The sequence below is a fragment of the Ammodytes marinus genome (genome assembly GCF_949987685.1).
Source record: "Ammodytes marinus genome assembly, chromosome: 4".
In the NCBI taxonomy this organism is placed as follows: domain Eukaryota; kingdom Metazoa; phylum Chordata; class Actinopteri; order Uranoscopiformes; family Ammodytidae; genus Ammodytes; species Ammodytes marinus.
In genome coordinates, this window is record NC_137233.1 from 7,559,173 (window position 1) to 7,576,734 (window position 17,562).

Consider the following 17,562-nt stretch of genomic DNA (forward strand, 5'->3'; position numbering starts at 1 on the left):
AGTCACCTGAGGCTTAATATAAGGTTAAAGATAAAACTCATGTATACTACTGTATAATTTCTGTTACTTGCTTTTAGACACTGATATAATGAACAGTACATGTATTCTTAGGTGAGTTGAGTGGGCGAAAGGTAAGAAAAAATATCATTATGGTTGGTTGTTGAAAGTAAACACCAGGGTAATTGGACTGAACACAACAGTGGCTGAAGAGTGAAGAGACAGTGGAAGGGACAAGCACTCGCAGTAATATAATACTGAAGCGTATCTGAGTGGACAAGCCAGTGTGCCAAGGAGATAATTAAAAGAGATGCCATCAGCGGGAGCGGACATGTTTAGTGATGACGCAGTCCAAGAAGCGACACCCCCACCCCCCCCATCAAAGGAATCCAGCAAACAGGCTCTCGAAAACTGACGGAGCCTATTATTGGAGCCATGACCTTATGGTCTCCTGCATTTAACTAGAGCCTTGAAGTGAAAGGTTGTTTAATACAGTGGAAATCTGATTTAAATTTCACACTGTGAGCAAAAGACCTTTCAGGGCTCTTCCACACATGCCATGTTTGGTTCGACTGAAACAAACTCGGAGGTTTGTTTCCACCTTTGTTGTGGTTTGTTTGGTCAGGTGAGAACAAAGCAGTTGCACTTGGTTACGCACCGAAAGCAGACCAAACAAGCGTACCCGGACCTTGTTGAAGTGGTGATATTGGTACGGTTCCAAAGGAACGGTACCAAACTGGGTCAGACCCAACTGCAGGAAGTACTGTGTCACGTGTGAAAGAGAACCAAAACCTGAAAACATAAAAATCTATCACACACATCTGTTGCAAACCAAGGAAATAAACTATAAGGAAACTATCAGGTTTGAAACCACCCTTCAATGCTCCTTCTAACTAAGACAGAGTGAGGGGTTAAAGGTGGAGTCAGCGATTGCGGAGAAAGCTTGTTGTCAAAATCACTTTGTCAAAATCAGTGAATATCTCCTCAGGATCCGCTATCCGTCCCTACAATGTGTTCACTGAAAAAAATACAGTCCAGTTTTAATACACATGGGCATGTTGCTCTGTGTACAAACAGTACAGACAGAAGGCGGATCATCAGGATATTTATTGATTGACAAAAAGTGATTTGACAACAAGCGTTCTCCAGGATCACCACCTTTAAGTGATCATGCCCAAGTCCTTCTATCATATTGAATGTACTGTATTGAAAATCAATGTTGGGGGGGGGCTTGTGGGGCAGTGGCTGGAGCGTCCCCCTAGAGGCTTATGCCTTGCAGCAGACCCGGGTTCAAATCCGACTCCGGTCAATTCTCTGCATGTCCTCCCCTCTTTGCCCCATTTCGGCTCTATCTCTCCAAATCTGTCTAATAAAGTGCAAAATGCCCAAAAAAGAACCTTAAAAAAGATTTCAACACTGTCAGCAGAAGCAAAATCGCATGGTTCTGCCCTGCACTCTAGATCAGGGGAGAACAGATTTGTCAACCTTTACCAACTCCCTCTGCTGCTCATTTTGACAGTTTGAGCAGTTTAGCATGAGAGCAGGAGTCCTGACCTATCATCCCTTTAGCACAAGGTAACGGTGTCTGCACTCACAATCCTCTGTGTAAAGCTGATAGCACTCCGCTCTGCTCCAGGGCCCCCAGGAGTCATGACACGGGGACGGTACCGAGAAGTGAGGCTGAGCAAGTGACAGGACCGCAGATAATGTAGCACAATATCAGCTTTTATTACATTAAAAACTGAAAATGTTATTACTCTATAAAATCCTTTACCCTACTGTATATTGTTTGGGCTCTTACAGTACCTTCCATCCACAGCTTTTTTATGTGAGGACTGATTTATTTTCATTTCTACACCATCCTTAGTTGACCCTTGATTTATCTGTGTCTGAAAAATATACAGATTTATTGACCGGTGTGAAATAAATACAAGCATGCATCATCTGACGGACCAGCGATCCATCACCTAAATGAATCAATATAGAACCATTTTTTAAGATGCAAACCACATTGCAACAGTCTGTATTCTTGATCATTATTCACCGTTTACAGTCCTGTAAAAATGACACACCACCGAAGCACCGAAAGCGTTGTGATAAATAAATACACCAGGAGCTATAAACTGCTACAAAAATATGCCAACGGAGTGACCAGCAACAAATATGCCAAATCCAATAAGCCATGCCTGTCACACTACCTCTGATCTCATAATTCATAACAGGCACATCTGCCAACTATCTTCAGATTGACAGCATGCATTTAATTTCCCTTTGGGTATATTTGGAAAAGAAAAAAGGACAAAAAGACTAAAAGAGATGATCTTTAAAGATGACTGACACCTTATCAGCATGTGATGACGTGTATGGCTCTCTTGAAGAAAGCACAATTTTAGAAGTCTGTACGATGAGCATGACGCCTGACATTTTTACTGCTGTTGTGTGGGTAGATGACTCATTAAAATCTTTAATATCTCTTTAGTCAGAAATCTGCAACCTTGTTTCACATGTGGCCACTTATCAACTAAGGCTGGGTATTGGCAAAGACTTCACGATACGATACCCATCATTTTAAATGGTTCACGATATGATATATATCACGATACATTGCGATACGATGCCTCTTGCAATATATTGTGATATTCCATAGAGTTCACTGAACATGTAAAAACAGAGTTGAAATAAAAGTTCATGTGTACGATCTGGGTGGTCCTAATAAGTCACATCTCATGATATTGATAATTCAGTGGACCAATTGAGTCAAAACTATTTCATTCAAAACACTTTAAATCAAATACAAAACCTGGCCATTTCAGTTCACTGTAACATCTACATGAGCGTAGGTAGGTTGTAGTTCACAACCCATTTAAAACACGTTTGTTTTTATTATCCAAAACATCCTTTTTGTGAGCTGACGATACAGATACCATGAAAATAAATATCACGATAAATTACCGTAGTATCGTTTATCATTATCTACACGCAACACTGCGGTGCAATCATGCCATTGCTGAAAGAGCCGGCTATGATGTGCGTGACACATCATGCTCCATAGACCAGCTCTGTGTTTATAGCAATAATGTTATACAACTTTTCACTTGCATGACGCATCCAACTGCCCTGCTGAGGACACAGTGCCTCCTGGCCTGCTAATGAACCCAGAATCAGCCGGTCTGAACAAATGCTCACACTCATATTACCTCATTTAGTCTCACATGCACGCTTTAAATCAGGGTTTCTTTTCTCAACTCTGTTACTGAGGGATCACTGGCCTGAACCAAGAGCAGCTCTGTGTAAATGAATTCATCGGTTGGCTACAACAAATTGTAATGAACGTCTTTTCATTGTTAGAAGATAAAGTCATACAATCAGTCATAGAGAACTACATATAAAAAGAAACTGATCTTTACCTAATGTCTATGAGGGCCGCTGTTATATTGCTTATTAGTGACATTGTGTTTACGATGCACACAATAGGGCTAGTAATTTTTGAATCAATGCATAGGGAAAGAAGGGAACAATACCTGAAAACCCAATCCTATCAGTCCCCATTGTTAGTGCTGGACTTGAGTGTAAAGCAAATAAATCCATCTCGGCCCAATCCGCATATTATAACAATGTCCTCCCTTGTGTAGTGGCCTTCATGTCCTTGCTTTGATTAAGGGCCCTATTTGTGGTTATCCAAAAATCTACTAAGCTGTTAAAAATCCCTCTCAGACACTCTATCATTGTGAGTGAATGCAGAGCAAAGATAGGGAACAAGCACTTCACTCCGCAAGAGTGGGAGGAAGAGGAGAGCTGCAGCTGAAGATTAACAGCCAAACACATTTGTTTCTTTGATCACGTCTGCGCTCTAAATTCACCAATAACAACAAGATTGTTTTCAGGAGGTTGCAGAGGAGGAAGGTAAACAAAAGACTTGAACACAACAATATTCAGACTGAAATGTGCCATGTAGCCCGACAGATGCAAACATAAGGAACAGCTGGTAAAAATAGGCTGCAGAAACGAATCGCACATCGGCAATCCAATAACAACTATTACCAAGATTTGAAAAAGGAAGCTGGAGAAAACAGGCACATACACGGTTCTTTTTATACTTGTGAGGAACCTCCTGCTGACATATTGCATTCCCTAACCCCAAACCATCAAAACTAAGGCCATGATTGTCCACATGTATACAGATATTTTGCAGAAAGATTGCTGTGCACAGGACAGTGTTTTAGAATATTGATCCATAAACATGACAATGCAAAAAATTATTGAAAACCCCGACATAATCATGCCATGCCAGTATGATAGAATAACATTGTGACCATATGCATTGAGTGCCTTCTTGAGCGAGGTTGGCGCATGCTCAGTAGATATCAAAATTAAGCAAATTCAATTAATAGAGCTTTGGCTGACGTTTTCAAAACGCACTCTTCAGTGTTCCGTTGTGATGTTTGCTTGATGAAAGAAGGCCAAACGCATCTAAAAAGGTACTGTGCCGAAAACACCTGTGTACACGTGCACCTGACCTAAATGCCTTACCCCAATCCCTTACCACACGCCACCCCTAACCTATAACACACACACACTTAAAACATATTGGTTTTGTTCTGTTCATCCGTGCAGTCCTGATTGGGAAGAAGCTGTGGCGAGTTAGCTCAGACGACTGACCTCTACCAAACTACTGTGCGCATAGTGCAGCTAAGGACAGTCGCAGAGAGAGGACACACTTCAATCAACAGAAGAGTGCCAGACACTATTCTTACCATAAAGGTAATGTGAGGTACCGTCATGGCCCGTGATCCTTCACCACTATGGCAGCAAGCGCTCTAAATATAGGCTCTGGCTCACTGAATCAATTCTATACAGTGAGTCTGGACAAAATACAAAGATGCCCTTAGCCACTGAAGGGGAAAAGAACTTCAGCATCTGACATTCGTCTGATGTGTTCCTTCACTAATATGTTCTCAGGGGGTAGTCTGGGTGCCTCCATGGAGCAGCACATGAACTGGCATAGAGAATTGCTGCAGGGCGCAAGGTCTGATCAGTCCAAGCTAGTCTGGCAAGCACTGGCTTTCTATAGGGACTACTGAAGAGGTCCTCTGATAAGGATTCCTTTGAAATCTGAAATTAAACTAGATTAAATTCGTTATTGCATATAGTGATGAGTCCTTCAAGCTGGGCAAACAGAATAACTAGAGATTCACAGATCCACTATTTTTTCAGTCCCGATCCTATTCTAATATATGGGTTTTTGATATCGACCGGCACAGATACTGTGCGACATACTATATTCAAACCCATTCAGCTCCTTTACTTCAGCTATTCAATTACTAAATTATATTAAACGTGTGCTATACCACGTGGCTATGGTCTCAAAATCGCATTTTCTTTCATAGCTAAAATATTATGGATTTTGAATCGGCATGTGGATATGCGGTGTCGGTCCGATATCCGATGAGTGGATCGCAGGTATATCGATTCGGAACCGATACTGATATTGAATTGGATCGTCCCATTTCTAAGAATAGAGATAGTTAAACCGCTTCATCTCACTCTAGCTCAGTCACCTTCTTTATAAACCCCTCATTGTTAAATTAAGAAAGCTGGCATCAGGTCAGGACAATGGCATTTGTGACACGCTGTGATTGTTAGTGTATTCCCAGCTGGAGAGAATGACCACAGTAGTATCATGTGTCACTGTCGGCCAGCTGTCCAGTGAAGGTTTAAGTTCCACTCACTGAGGGTTTAATTGAACAGCATTAGCGAGGATTTGAGTAGCCAGGTGAAAAGGATAGTGTCCCTGAGATTGGGCCGGCCAGGCAGTGGACGAGTGTGGTGTGTGTGGGTGTGTGTGTGTGTGTGTGTGTATACACACTTGTACAGGAACATTTGTGAGGACCAGTTTCAGCTTTTAACCATCGGAGTGGGGACATTTCTGAAAAGTGAGGACATTTTGCCTGGTCCTTACTTCTTTAAAGGGCTGTTTGAGGGTCACGACTAGGTTTTAAGGTTCAGGTTAGAATTAGGTTCAGGTTAGGGTTAGTGTAAGGGTTGGGGTAAGGCATTTAGTTCGTTGAGGTTAGGATAAGGAGCTAAAGGGAATGCGGTTCCTAGTAAAATAATGTGTGAGTGAGTGTGTGTGTGTGTGTGTGTGTGTGTGTGTGTGTGTGTGTGTGTGTGTGTGTTCTTTGTGTATGTGTGGGAGTGGGTGAAAGGATTTAAGAGAGTTAATGGAAAGTGATGTGAGGTCAGACAGATTGAGAGTGTTGATCGACAGATGTGCTAATGCTTTCCTAGCAGCTTAATGCATCCTGAGGCTGTCCAAACATCTCTAAGTGTTTTCATCACTATAATAGCAATGCACTGTAATTAACCAAAGAAAAAATGTAAAGTATTGTATATAGCTTATCTTCCCATCTTATTTAGTTTCTGTAGTCAAATCAAATAATATTTTCCATTTGTTGATCTGAATTGTCTCCACAACAAAACAAGTCTTAAAATAGGCTTAGTTAGGGCTAGATACAATACAATATCAGCAATTTTGTAAATTCCTGAGGAAACAGAGTAGAGAAAAGAGACACGGGTCACATCTGTGATGATCAGCGAGTGCCGCGATTCTTAACCCTCCAGTGAACATGTCAGACTCCCAGCAGACAGCGGGGCTCAGGCGGAGTGGTCGTTAGAGTCGTCCCTGCTGACTCATCCAGCAGAGCAGGAGAGCTGAGACAATCACAGACAAAAGAGCAGGGAACCCCTGTTCTTATATAATATAAACATTACTGTAACTAATAGATATGTGTAAATCTGTTTGAATTATGTGACAATAAACTACTTCTTGGTTATTTTGAATATGTAGAAATGATGATCATAAACAGCACCTATGCCATTCCTACAATGTGTATTTAATAGGTGACAATAGCCAGATAAATATGTAAGAGAAATGTGGTAATATGTTAAGCATTACAGAACAGTAGCTATCTCACACACATCGTGTAGACATGCTCAGCTTCACTGCTTGTGTAACAAAGTGTGCTTAACCCAAACATGGCTGAGTTACACACAGTCCTAGGGAGCACGCTCTCTAATCTGAAGAGTGAGAGAGTGAGTGGACGGACGGAGCAGAATAATCTGTCCTGCGCAGCGGAACATCCTCCGGCCTGCCTGTGTACATTTGGTCATTACCTAAGGGAATATTCAGAGACAGAGGCATGGTGCTGTATTTCTAGATTTCAGTGGTAAAATGTAGTTGTGTGGGGATGCGTGCTCTTGGAGCCCTATTGCATCCTGTGTCCAGACTGTTTACAGAACCTTGAGTTCAACTACTGGTGAAGGGACCTTGTATTGAGCCCACAGCCTTTAACCTTCAGTGCATCTTAGGCCCTTTTTGGTACATTTTGGTTTTTCATTTCACAACTGCTGAGGCTGTGTTCATGCAAATGGCTTCATATTTGGTCAAGGCTAATGTTTTCTGACCAATTTATGAATTTTATCCTCAATTCATTAATTAACACTATAATGCACTGTATATTAATTTTCCTCACACTCAGCCTCCTTGGCCAAATAAGCGCCTCATTGACTCCCATTCAAACGACATTTTTTGACCCTTCTGCCAATAGCTGATAGAAACCAGATTTTTTTTGTTTTGTTTTATTTCCTTGCACTAATGTCTTGAAAATTTAAATTTTTTGTGTTTTTTTTTTAATTGCATCGGTTTTCTCTCATATACCATTGGTTTTAATTACAGGCTGAGATTTAATATTGCTCTCCTCTGCTACTAGCCACTGCAGGCCACATTAATAAATTGTTTCAGCTAAAATGCTCTCTCTGTATTCTTAGTGATGGCATAGTATAGTATAGATGTGTTTTTCGACAAATAAGTGTGTGTGCGTGTCTGTGTGTGTATCCAAACACGGATACTCAAATTCACATAGAGAAAAACAGTTCAGTGTAAATCCATAAAAACTGCATGTGTTGATCCCATGGTCAATTGAGGTTAAATACATGAATTTGGTAATATTAGACATTCATCCTGTTCTTATACCTTGAAATTTTACATTTTTACTATTTTACAGCTGATGCGTGAATTTCATCCTTATAGGCCTGAAGAGCAAAGATACCCCTAGTGGAAACGAGGGAACTGTGATTCATTTTGTATTGTTATCAGTTGTAAAGGCTATAGGCAGGACTTAATTCATAAAACATCTGAAAAAATCATAAAAATATAAAATTTCAAGTTATAAGAGCAGGATGAATGTGTAATATTACCATATTCACAAACTTATCCTCAATTAACCATGGGATCGAAACATGCTGTTTTCATGGATTTACATTGAGCTGTATTTCTATCTGTTATTTGATACACACACAGGCACACATATTCACAAATACATATTTGTTGAAATACACATATACACTACTCTATGCTATTATGAAGAACCCAGACAGGGCATGTTATCTCAAATAATGTATTCATGTGGCCTGCAGTGGCCTAAGTAGCAAGGGAGTGCAAATTTACATTTTAGCCTGTAGTTGAAACACTGGCATATGTGTGAAATTAGCAACAACTAGTAAAAAACACAAAGAATGGAAAATGTCAAGACATTAGTACAAGGAACCAAAAGAATTATAAAAAAATCAGTTTCTCTCATCTTTTGGCAGCAGGGTCAAAAAGTGTGGTTTTAATAGAATTCTGTGTGCCGTACAATGGCCCTTAATGGAGGGCACATTTTAAATCTTAAATAGCAAAAAGAATAGAAATGCATTCAATTCAATATTATTGTTAATTCTTGACATCTATCACACTCTTCTAATCCCACTCAAAAAAATCCAATTCAGACTAATTATTTAGCTTTTTATTGATATTTTGTGTTTTTCCATTAAAAAAAACGAGTGACTTTTTCTAAAACAACTGGAATTTAAAGGGTTAAAATCCTTAAAATAAAGATGAATATGGTTTGTATGGTGAGGTCTCGAGTTGAAAAAGAAAGTTATAAAAAAAAATTGGTGGAAAAATACATTCATGTTATTTTTATCTACATATCAATCCAAAGTGACATCTTAAGCGCCGAAGGAGGCTGAGTGTGAGTCTTTTTTTAAATCTTAGATATAAAAAAATATAAAAATGCATTCAAATCAATTTCATTGCACATTTTTTACATCTATCACACTCTTATAATCCCCCTCAAAAAAATCCAATTCAGACTAATTATTTAGCTTTTAATTGATATTTTGTGTTTTTCCATTAAAAAAAACAAGTGAATTTTTCTAAAACAACTGGAATTTAAAGGGTTAAAATCCTTAAAATAAAGATGAATATGGTTTGTATGGTGAGGACTCGAGTTGAAAAAGAAAGTTATAAAAAAAAATTGGTGGAAAAATACATTCATGTTATTTTTATCTACATATCAATCCAAAGTGACATCTTAAGCGCCGAAGGAGGCTGAGTGTGAGTCTTTTTTTAAATCTTAGATATAAAAAAATATAAAAATGCATTCAAATCAATTTCATTGCACATTTTTAACATCTATCACACTCTTATAATCCCCCTCAAAAAAATCCAATTCAGACTAATTATTTAGCTTTTAATTGATATTTTGTGTTTTTCCATTAAAAAAAACGAGTGACTTTTTCTAAAACAACTGGAATTTAAAGGGTTAAAATCCTTAAAATAAAGATGAATATGGTTTGTATGGTGAGGACTCGAGTTGAAAAAGAAAGTTATAAAAAAAAATTGGTGGAAAAATACATTCATGTTATTTTTATTTACATATCAATCCAAAGTGACATCTTAAGCGCCGAAGGAGGCAGAGTGTGATTTTTTTTAAGGATGCACTGAAGGTTAAGAAAATGTTAGACAAGACCTTTCAAAAACCTACAGAAAGGAGGAGCATAACAACACCTTTTAGAATTATGAGGTACTCAAAAGCAGTATTAGTATCTGTAACTTTAAATTGACTTTTCTTTTAATGATAACAACACTGAGGCTGCCTTCCAATACCCAAACTTCCCTGCTCTTAGTATGAGAGAAAAAGATTTAGGATATCCTAACACATGTGCTTTTTGCGCGATTCCGACCCACAATCCACTGCTCAGCAGAAGTTACGTGTCACATCGACTGAGCCTGCGAGTGAAAACAACCAGCGATAGTAGCATAGTCGTGAAGGGAATATAACACGTACATGATGCATAGGCTGGAGGCAAGTTCAAGGTGTGATGTCAACCACGAAAATGTACTAATAGCTTCTGTGAATGTTGCCTCGTCACCAGGACTTAATGGCATCCTGCACAAGGTCTTAGAAATGCATTTTTGAGATCTGCATCAATATTTTTAGTTGCGTAAGGACAAATATTGTCCATTCTTGTGAAAAAACATAACTTCAGAGCAATAGAATAATCATCATTGCCGTTTTTCAAACCAGATTAACAATCATTAATTAACAATAATTACTTAATTCTGAGGATCACTGAGAGAAGGAAAGCAGTAGACATGGCCCTTGGAGAACTTTAAACAAGCTAAAGATCAAATTATTTTTGGAAAATGAAACTTGACAATTTAGGAGGATACAAGTAGAATGTGAACAACTTAAATGGGATCCAAAGAGACAATGGCGCAATTCTAAAGCCTGAGTGCCTAACAGGCTGAGGACGGTCCTGTCACCACTTCAGAGAGCACAGAGCAATCCCACTGCAATCTGCAGTGACACTGACTCACAAGAACACACACACACACACACACACACACACACACACACACACACACACACACACACACACACACACACACACACACACACACACACACACACACAACAAAAGTTCAGTAGTATCTACAGAAGAGAAGTGTCATGAAGAAGCTCTTACTATTTGAATGATTTAAATGTGGGAAATATCAACATAAGGCCCTGTGTTAATACATGTGTTATCAACAGTTATTAAATTAAACTGCTGTACCCGTCACAAACTGTCATCTCAGTATAACCAGCGAGGCGCTGTCCACAATTCCTAAACGCAGCAGCAACACCGTGTTTGACAAGGGAGTGAAATGAATGGCTGTGTTCTTGAGCTTAAATCAGACACAGTGAAAACAACGCTGTAAACCAAGCACATACAAAGGCTTGTGAATCAGAAGGTCGCAGCCCATGTAAAGCGGTAGCAAGACAATAGGAATAGGAATAGGAATTTCGGTAATTTTATAATCCTTTTGTAATCCAAAGTGAAGCAATATACACATGGTCAATTCAGGAATCTAGAAAATGATGTGCTGAACCAATACATTATGATCACACTAGGACACATTGTTGAGCTGTTGTAAGTCATCAACCACCTACATTGAAAATACAACATTCAGAACAAAATAGAATTGTGTAATCCCCTGGCATCCCCGACTCTTGAGTTGCCCACAAACACACACACACACACACACACACACACACACACACACACACACACACACACACACACACACACACACACACACACACACACACACACACACACACACACACACACACACACACACACACACACACACACACACACACACACACACACACACACACACACACTTCTAACTAGAACGTTTTGACAAGCCGTCACACTGGGCCCGGCCAGAGATAGCTCAAAGAGGGAACTGGAGAGAGGTTGCCCGTCTGAAACCAAATCTATAATCACTCCTAACACCTAAACCTTATCTCCCACTCTGGTGACAAAGACTAAGCACTTCTGCCCTTCTCTCGTTAGCAAGATGTTTAGCAAGACTGGAGGCGGTGGGCTTGAAATAAAAGATTTGGATGAGCAGGTTTAGGCTGCAGCCCGTTTAGTAGCAGCTGTGGATTGTGAGCGTGTTGCTATATTTAGCTCTGGAGTAGGGGGATCGCCTGAAGAAAAACGTCACAGTTGCCTGAGCCGAAACACATGCTTCAGTGTGCTACTGAGATTGAGAAAATTAAATGAAAATAAAAAACTTTTTATATAGCGGCTCAGTGCAGATGTATGTCCTTCCCCCAAAGGTCTGTGTGTGTGTGTGTGTGTTTGTCAGCAAAATTAAATAATGAAGGAGACAATGGATGAAATGTGCGAGGTAGTCATAAAACGAAAAGTGTTAGGACATAATAAAACATGTTTGAATGATGCTCTGAAGCAGAAGAAATTCACTGTCTTTTGATGTATAAGAAGCAGTGCTCTGTGCTGCCACCTCATGCATGCTTTCCACATGGTTTTAGCTGTCTTCGCTCCAATTTCAACGCCAGGCAAAGTTCAACAGAAAACTGACAAATATTGTTAGTAGTCGCTCTAGGATGCTCAACCGCATAGGAGGGCAGAGAACGATGTGTTCAGCAGATGCAGTATGGCGCTGAGAGCAGTGGGGATGCATTTCAAATGTGCATCAGCTTGGCTGCTTAGATGGATCATCTGCTCCATCTAGTGGAGAACCAACAATATATATTTTTCAGCTTACAGACATGACCAAACCTCAACTTGTTATTGGGGGGCTTTATGATTTGTATTGGCTAGTTTCATTTTGGGCAGTTGAGGGAAAAGGAATGTAGAATGAAAATAAATAAATACATATTTATTTTAAAAACTCATGAATTAATGATGATTTACAGCGTTTACAGCACAGAAAGCACCTCCCCCCCCCCCCCCTTGTTAGTTAAGACATAGCAACTATTGGTCCAACATTCCATTGGTGGCCATAAAAAAAAACTATTTAAAAAACAAAAATGCCAATGTTTCTCTGTGTGTGTACATTTTCTCACAAGCCTGTGATGTGGACTTGACTGTTAGTGCATGTGGTCCAATAATTTTTTCTTTTTCATGTGTTGCTGCCCCCTATTGGCCAATCTCAACAATGCATTTTCACAAAAACAGACCACTAAGAAGCTGTCTAACCAAAGGCATAAAAGCAGGTGGAAAACCACAACATAACATTTCCACCTGAACGTCAAAGCTGTTTCTCAATGAGCATTTAGGCTTAAAGGGAAAGTTACGGTCAAACATACAGTAGCTTTGCATATATACGACAGCAAAGTGGAAGGTCATTACCATGTCCATTAGTGTTTAGCCACTCAAGAAATCTATACTTCCCCCAGTCAGGAGTCACAAGGTTTCCTGTCTCACTTCACTGAACTCAGGCTGGCTCCTTCATCCACACTATAAGGGTATAGTAGCCCAGTGTCCAAATGGGCCCCTACTAGGTAGTATTTGGTTTCAAGTGCAACATAATAGAATGGACTTTTCCTTAACTTAAATTAAACAATATTAACAACTAAAAAAAATATGATCAGGAAATATTATATTACATTCACACATGAACATTTGATAAAAGACCATTCATTATGTCTCAATGATTTAATGGTGATTACATTAAGGCGAGACACCGCAGGCAAAAAAAACATTGTTTTCTCATTTCTGTCTTTTCTGCTTCCAAAACAAGTCTTATTTTATACTAGTATAAATAAAAAAGGTTCAACATGTATATTTAGGTGTTTATCTTACTAAACTTTATCTGTTTGTATCTGTATATGTCTCCTATACAACAATCTTAAGCGGTCATAATCTCATCAATTGTTTTTTCCAATACTCTGAATCAAAATCTCCACTTCTAAAGCACCTAAATCAACTAAACCCTTCTATAATCATTCCAAGCACTATCCTAAAGGTTATTACAGAACTATTTTTTCATGTGAGCTTATCTATTTTTTGATTTATAAAATTTAAAAAAGACGTGCAAAATCTGTGTTTGTGTTGTTCAAACTTTGGACACAAATATGTTGACTTCATCCATCTAGACTTTTGGCTTGTAAAAAGGGATAGAAATGTACGCATAATTAGTTAGATTCTGCCAAATTTGCATATGTATTCAAACATTTCTGAAAACTTTGACAAAAAATTATTGTTTTTAATGTAAACAAAAATCAACTGGATTTGCTGTGCTTTTCTAATGGTGTAAAAAGCATCTACTGTTACGATAAGACTTCCAAAAAACTAAGCAAGTGTTTAAGTATGTGTGCAGAATGATAAGCAAGAGTACAAAATGGAGATAAGATGACTATAATTTAACCTTTGGAGCCATACTTGTTAAAAAATTGTGAGGGCAGGGCTGTGACAAAAAAACTTTAGCTGTAAATGTAGCTGAAGTATCAATGCTGACCGGCCTTCCTCCTGACCACACACCTGAAATAATAATGAGTTTGAGTCAGAGGTTGCATGTACTTGCTGACCCAATTGCAGCACTAATTACAGAATTGCCAGGTGATCACGATACACGATATAACAGAGTATCCTCCGTTAGATGACCTAGTACTCCTGTGGTAAACCAATACCACTAGTTAAATACAACACTGCACGGAAATAACATAAATCACACTTACTGTCATTTTTCACTGGCTATTGATTGAACAGGAAAATAATGAAATATCAAAAGGTAAAACCTGTACACAACAGGCAGGTAAACTATGGGCACAGTTACATGTCGACAGTGGTGGTGTCATACAAAGCTATCACTAGAAAGCAGTAGTACTTAGCATCCATATCAACAACAGCAGTCAACCATAGCTGCGTTCTAGTCGCTGGTCTTGGTCAAAAACAACAGCAGTCAGGCCTGTGTGTGTGTATCAATGTCCATGACAACAACATCAGCTCAACAGGCCGTGTTGGCCAATACAACAGCTGCTAAGCCTGCTGCGATAGCCCAATCATTCAAACAGTGACAGTCTGTCTGTTTGGTTTCCTCACATTTGTTTGATTGCACACAGAAAACTGGTGTAAATTTGTTGTTCTGCGTTGTTGGTACAACTGAGTATCTTTGGGGAGAGAAAATACTGCCTATACGTAAACAGTGCTGGCCATCGACTTTTGACCTATAGATTGGTGTCCCGCCAAATTCCAATATCCCAATTTGTTTTGGCACAGTGCCTTAATAAAGTATAGATGACAATATTTTGCCCATGACTTGTTGTGAAAGCAGTGTATCTCCAAAACATCAACTGTTTAAGAGCAAAGAAAACCAGTCTTGGTTTCCTTCTATCATTTGCTAAGTGACAAAACAACTCTTTGAAATCTTTATTTAGCTTAGGAATTTCTCGACAAAAAGAAAAACTGCCCGAATCCCCAAATTCAGACATATATATTTATTTCTGACCAAGAAGTCCATTTACACGTAGATCCCAATGTTATTACCCAATGTAAAATATAATATATTATTTTGTGTATACCAAGGACACCTCGTAGTTCTACATTTACCACAAAAAAAGGATTCTCTTCTGTTGATTGGTTGGACATAATGCTCTACAGTGAACAGAAATAATCGCCAAAGAAGAAGGAAGACAAGCTCTGTGTTCAAGGGGGAAAAGGTAAATGAAGTCTGCTTTAGATTTTAAGGGGCCAAGCAACTCCTTATGGAGCGGTCTGTCCTTTCCATCTAGTTGGGCAAATATGCCAGCGACCTAGATGATTAAAAATAAAACCTGAGCCCCGGGTACCTTTGCATGACTGCAGTCTGACCGGACACACACAGACTGTAGTGACAAGCATGTTAAACAGTGCATCTGTTTCTTATGGAAATAACAGCAGAAGGTGCAATATAGGGATTTTTTAAAGAAACCTACACACAAATAATACACAGATATGCTTGCAGTGGCACACACCTGTTTAGCACACCCTTGAGTATCTGACCAGAAAGCTGCTCTCACACTCTCTTGCCACTGTCCCAGTCTGTGGAGAGGAGTCTGAGTCCCTCCCTGTCAAGCTGCTGTGCTCCTCTCTTACCTGTACTTCATGCCTGTCTGATAGGACACACACTCCTCCAGGGCCAGGCCGTTCATCTTCAGGAAGTCTTCCATGTTTTTGATCTGAGCGGCGACCCTCTGCTCGCGGAGCTTCTGCAGCTCCACATGGTCTGGGGGCCTGGCGGGCGGCTGGTTCAGACCCTGGTCCGAGTGGTAGCGGTTGATCCCGCTGCGGATGCTCTCGCTGTACGTCATGGACAACATCTTGCCGCTCCCGCTGCTGCTGCTCTTCCGCACACCGCTGCCTGGCGCTGCCGGTTTGGGGATCTGCAGGTTTTCAGGAGGACAGTGACTGGACTTTCTCCTGCCCGGAGGCCCCTGGGGGCCGCCAGATAACCCTCCCGCAAACATGCCCCCTTCCCTTCTTCTCCTTCTCGAGATGCTAGGGGTGACCCGTGCACTGGACACTAAAGTAGGGACAGGGACGGTGCAAGGTAGCCGGCAGGGCAACACACACAGCCTCCGCCCTTAAATAACAACCGGGTCCTATTAGAGAAAAGAGCTCTGTGGCTTGGGGAAGCACACGGCCATGCATCCTGTAATCAGAGTCGCAGCACCACCCTCCCCTGACAGCTACACAATGGGCAGGGTTACACTGATATGGAGCTTTCAGGTAACTTACTGGTGATTAAGGAGTAGGGCCGGAGAGGGTACAACATGCTGCTATCTGAAGAGAAAAGGGAAGGCATTCGGACATGCACCAAGCAAGAGAGAGGCAACATTCCTGGTCCAACTTCTGAACTCCAGAACAGAAATAAACAAGAGACAACCTTGCAAAGAGAAGTCCACAACATAAACTGCATCCCACAAAAGGGCCAGACAAACCAATCTGGACTGAAAAAAGTGCACTACCACTAAAGCATGATATTCCTTTCAATGGATCTTTAATGTAGAGCTGGGCTTTCTTTCAGGGTCAGGAGATCAGGGAATTTCAAGCAACTGTGTTTTCCCATTTCAAAAAATATTGGTTTTGAACATCTTCTTCCACTGTTTAATACACTCTTGTTTTTGCTTGTTTTATCGATTGCTTGAAGATTCAGATCTACAAAGAGTGTTGTGCTGAATGTAATCAACAGAGGGCAGCACTGTGTCAAGTCCACCACCACTGCTGCAAATAAATGCTGAGTGCACTACTAAGCACTGACCTCAAAGCCACTTCCTTGGTACTCTATAACAATGAGGCTGCAATCTTATGAGAATACACAATTAATACTATTAAATATACCTTAAATAGGACTTTAACAAAAGAAATGAGATCAAATGAAGCAATTATTTGACAACAAAGTGGTAAATAAATGGCTTTACCTGTGTAGACAACAAGAAGGCAAAAAACTGCTGAAAGATGAAACTATATTGCTATAATAATCGCAGTGAGATATACACTACTATTTTAATAAAATATAATAGAATAATGTACATTCTCTGCTGTCAACAAGAATGAGTTAGTTTGAGTCACTAACCAACTGAATTATATTTTACGGTCGGAGTGGAAAATACTCTGAGCTCTAAGCTGTATTGATCCCTGAAAAGTAATTTGTCATTGACAAATACAACACTTGAGCAGCACTTTCTTTGGCTCTGTACAAAATAGCAGACCGGCCATAACCATACCATTACACTAACATCGAATCCCCATTTAAATGGAAATAAACCTATCCTATCAAATGTCAATATCTTGTATGTATAACAAAATATAGACTAAAAATAACCCCTGAAGTATGTCTTTGTAATTCTTACACAGAATAAAACTACTCAAACATTGACGCCATCATGACATGACTTTGAT

At 39.8% G+C, this 17,562-nt stretch overlaps 2 protein-coding genes across 4 annotated transcripts in view; both read right to left on the reverse strand.

The window, feature by feature from the left end:
• The window catches only part of tamm41 (TAM41 mitochondrial translocator assembly and maintenance homolog), a 347,761-nt gene that overhangs the window by 294,967 nt on the left and 35,232 nt on the right, over positions 1-17,562 (reverse strand). The window lies entirely within an intron of this gene.
• The window catches only part of kcnab2a (potassium voltage-gated channel subfamily A regulatory beta subunit 2a), a gene marked incomplete at both ends in the record, with an annotated part of 54,556 nt that overhangs the window by 30,374 nt on the left and 6,620 nt on the right, over positions 1-17,562 (reverse strand). The window contains one exon of one of the 3 annotated variants that reach the window (XM_080025402.1): positions 15,757-15,995. The exons of the other annotated variants lie outside the window; for them this stretch is intronic. Within the exon in view, the coding sequence (XP_079881528.1) occupies positions 15,757-15,980 (224 nt within the window). Of the gene's footprint in view, positions 1-15,756; positions 15,996-17,562 lie in introns of those variants that run through there. 3 annotated transcript variants of the gene reach the window in all.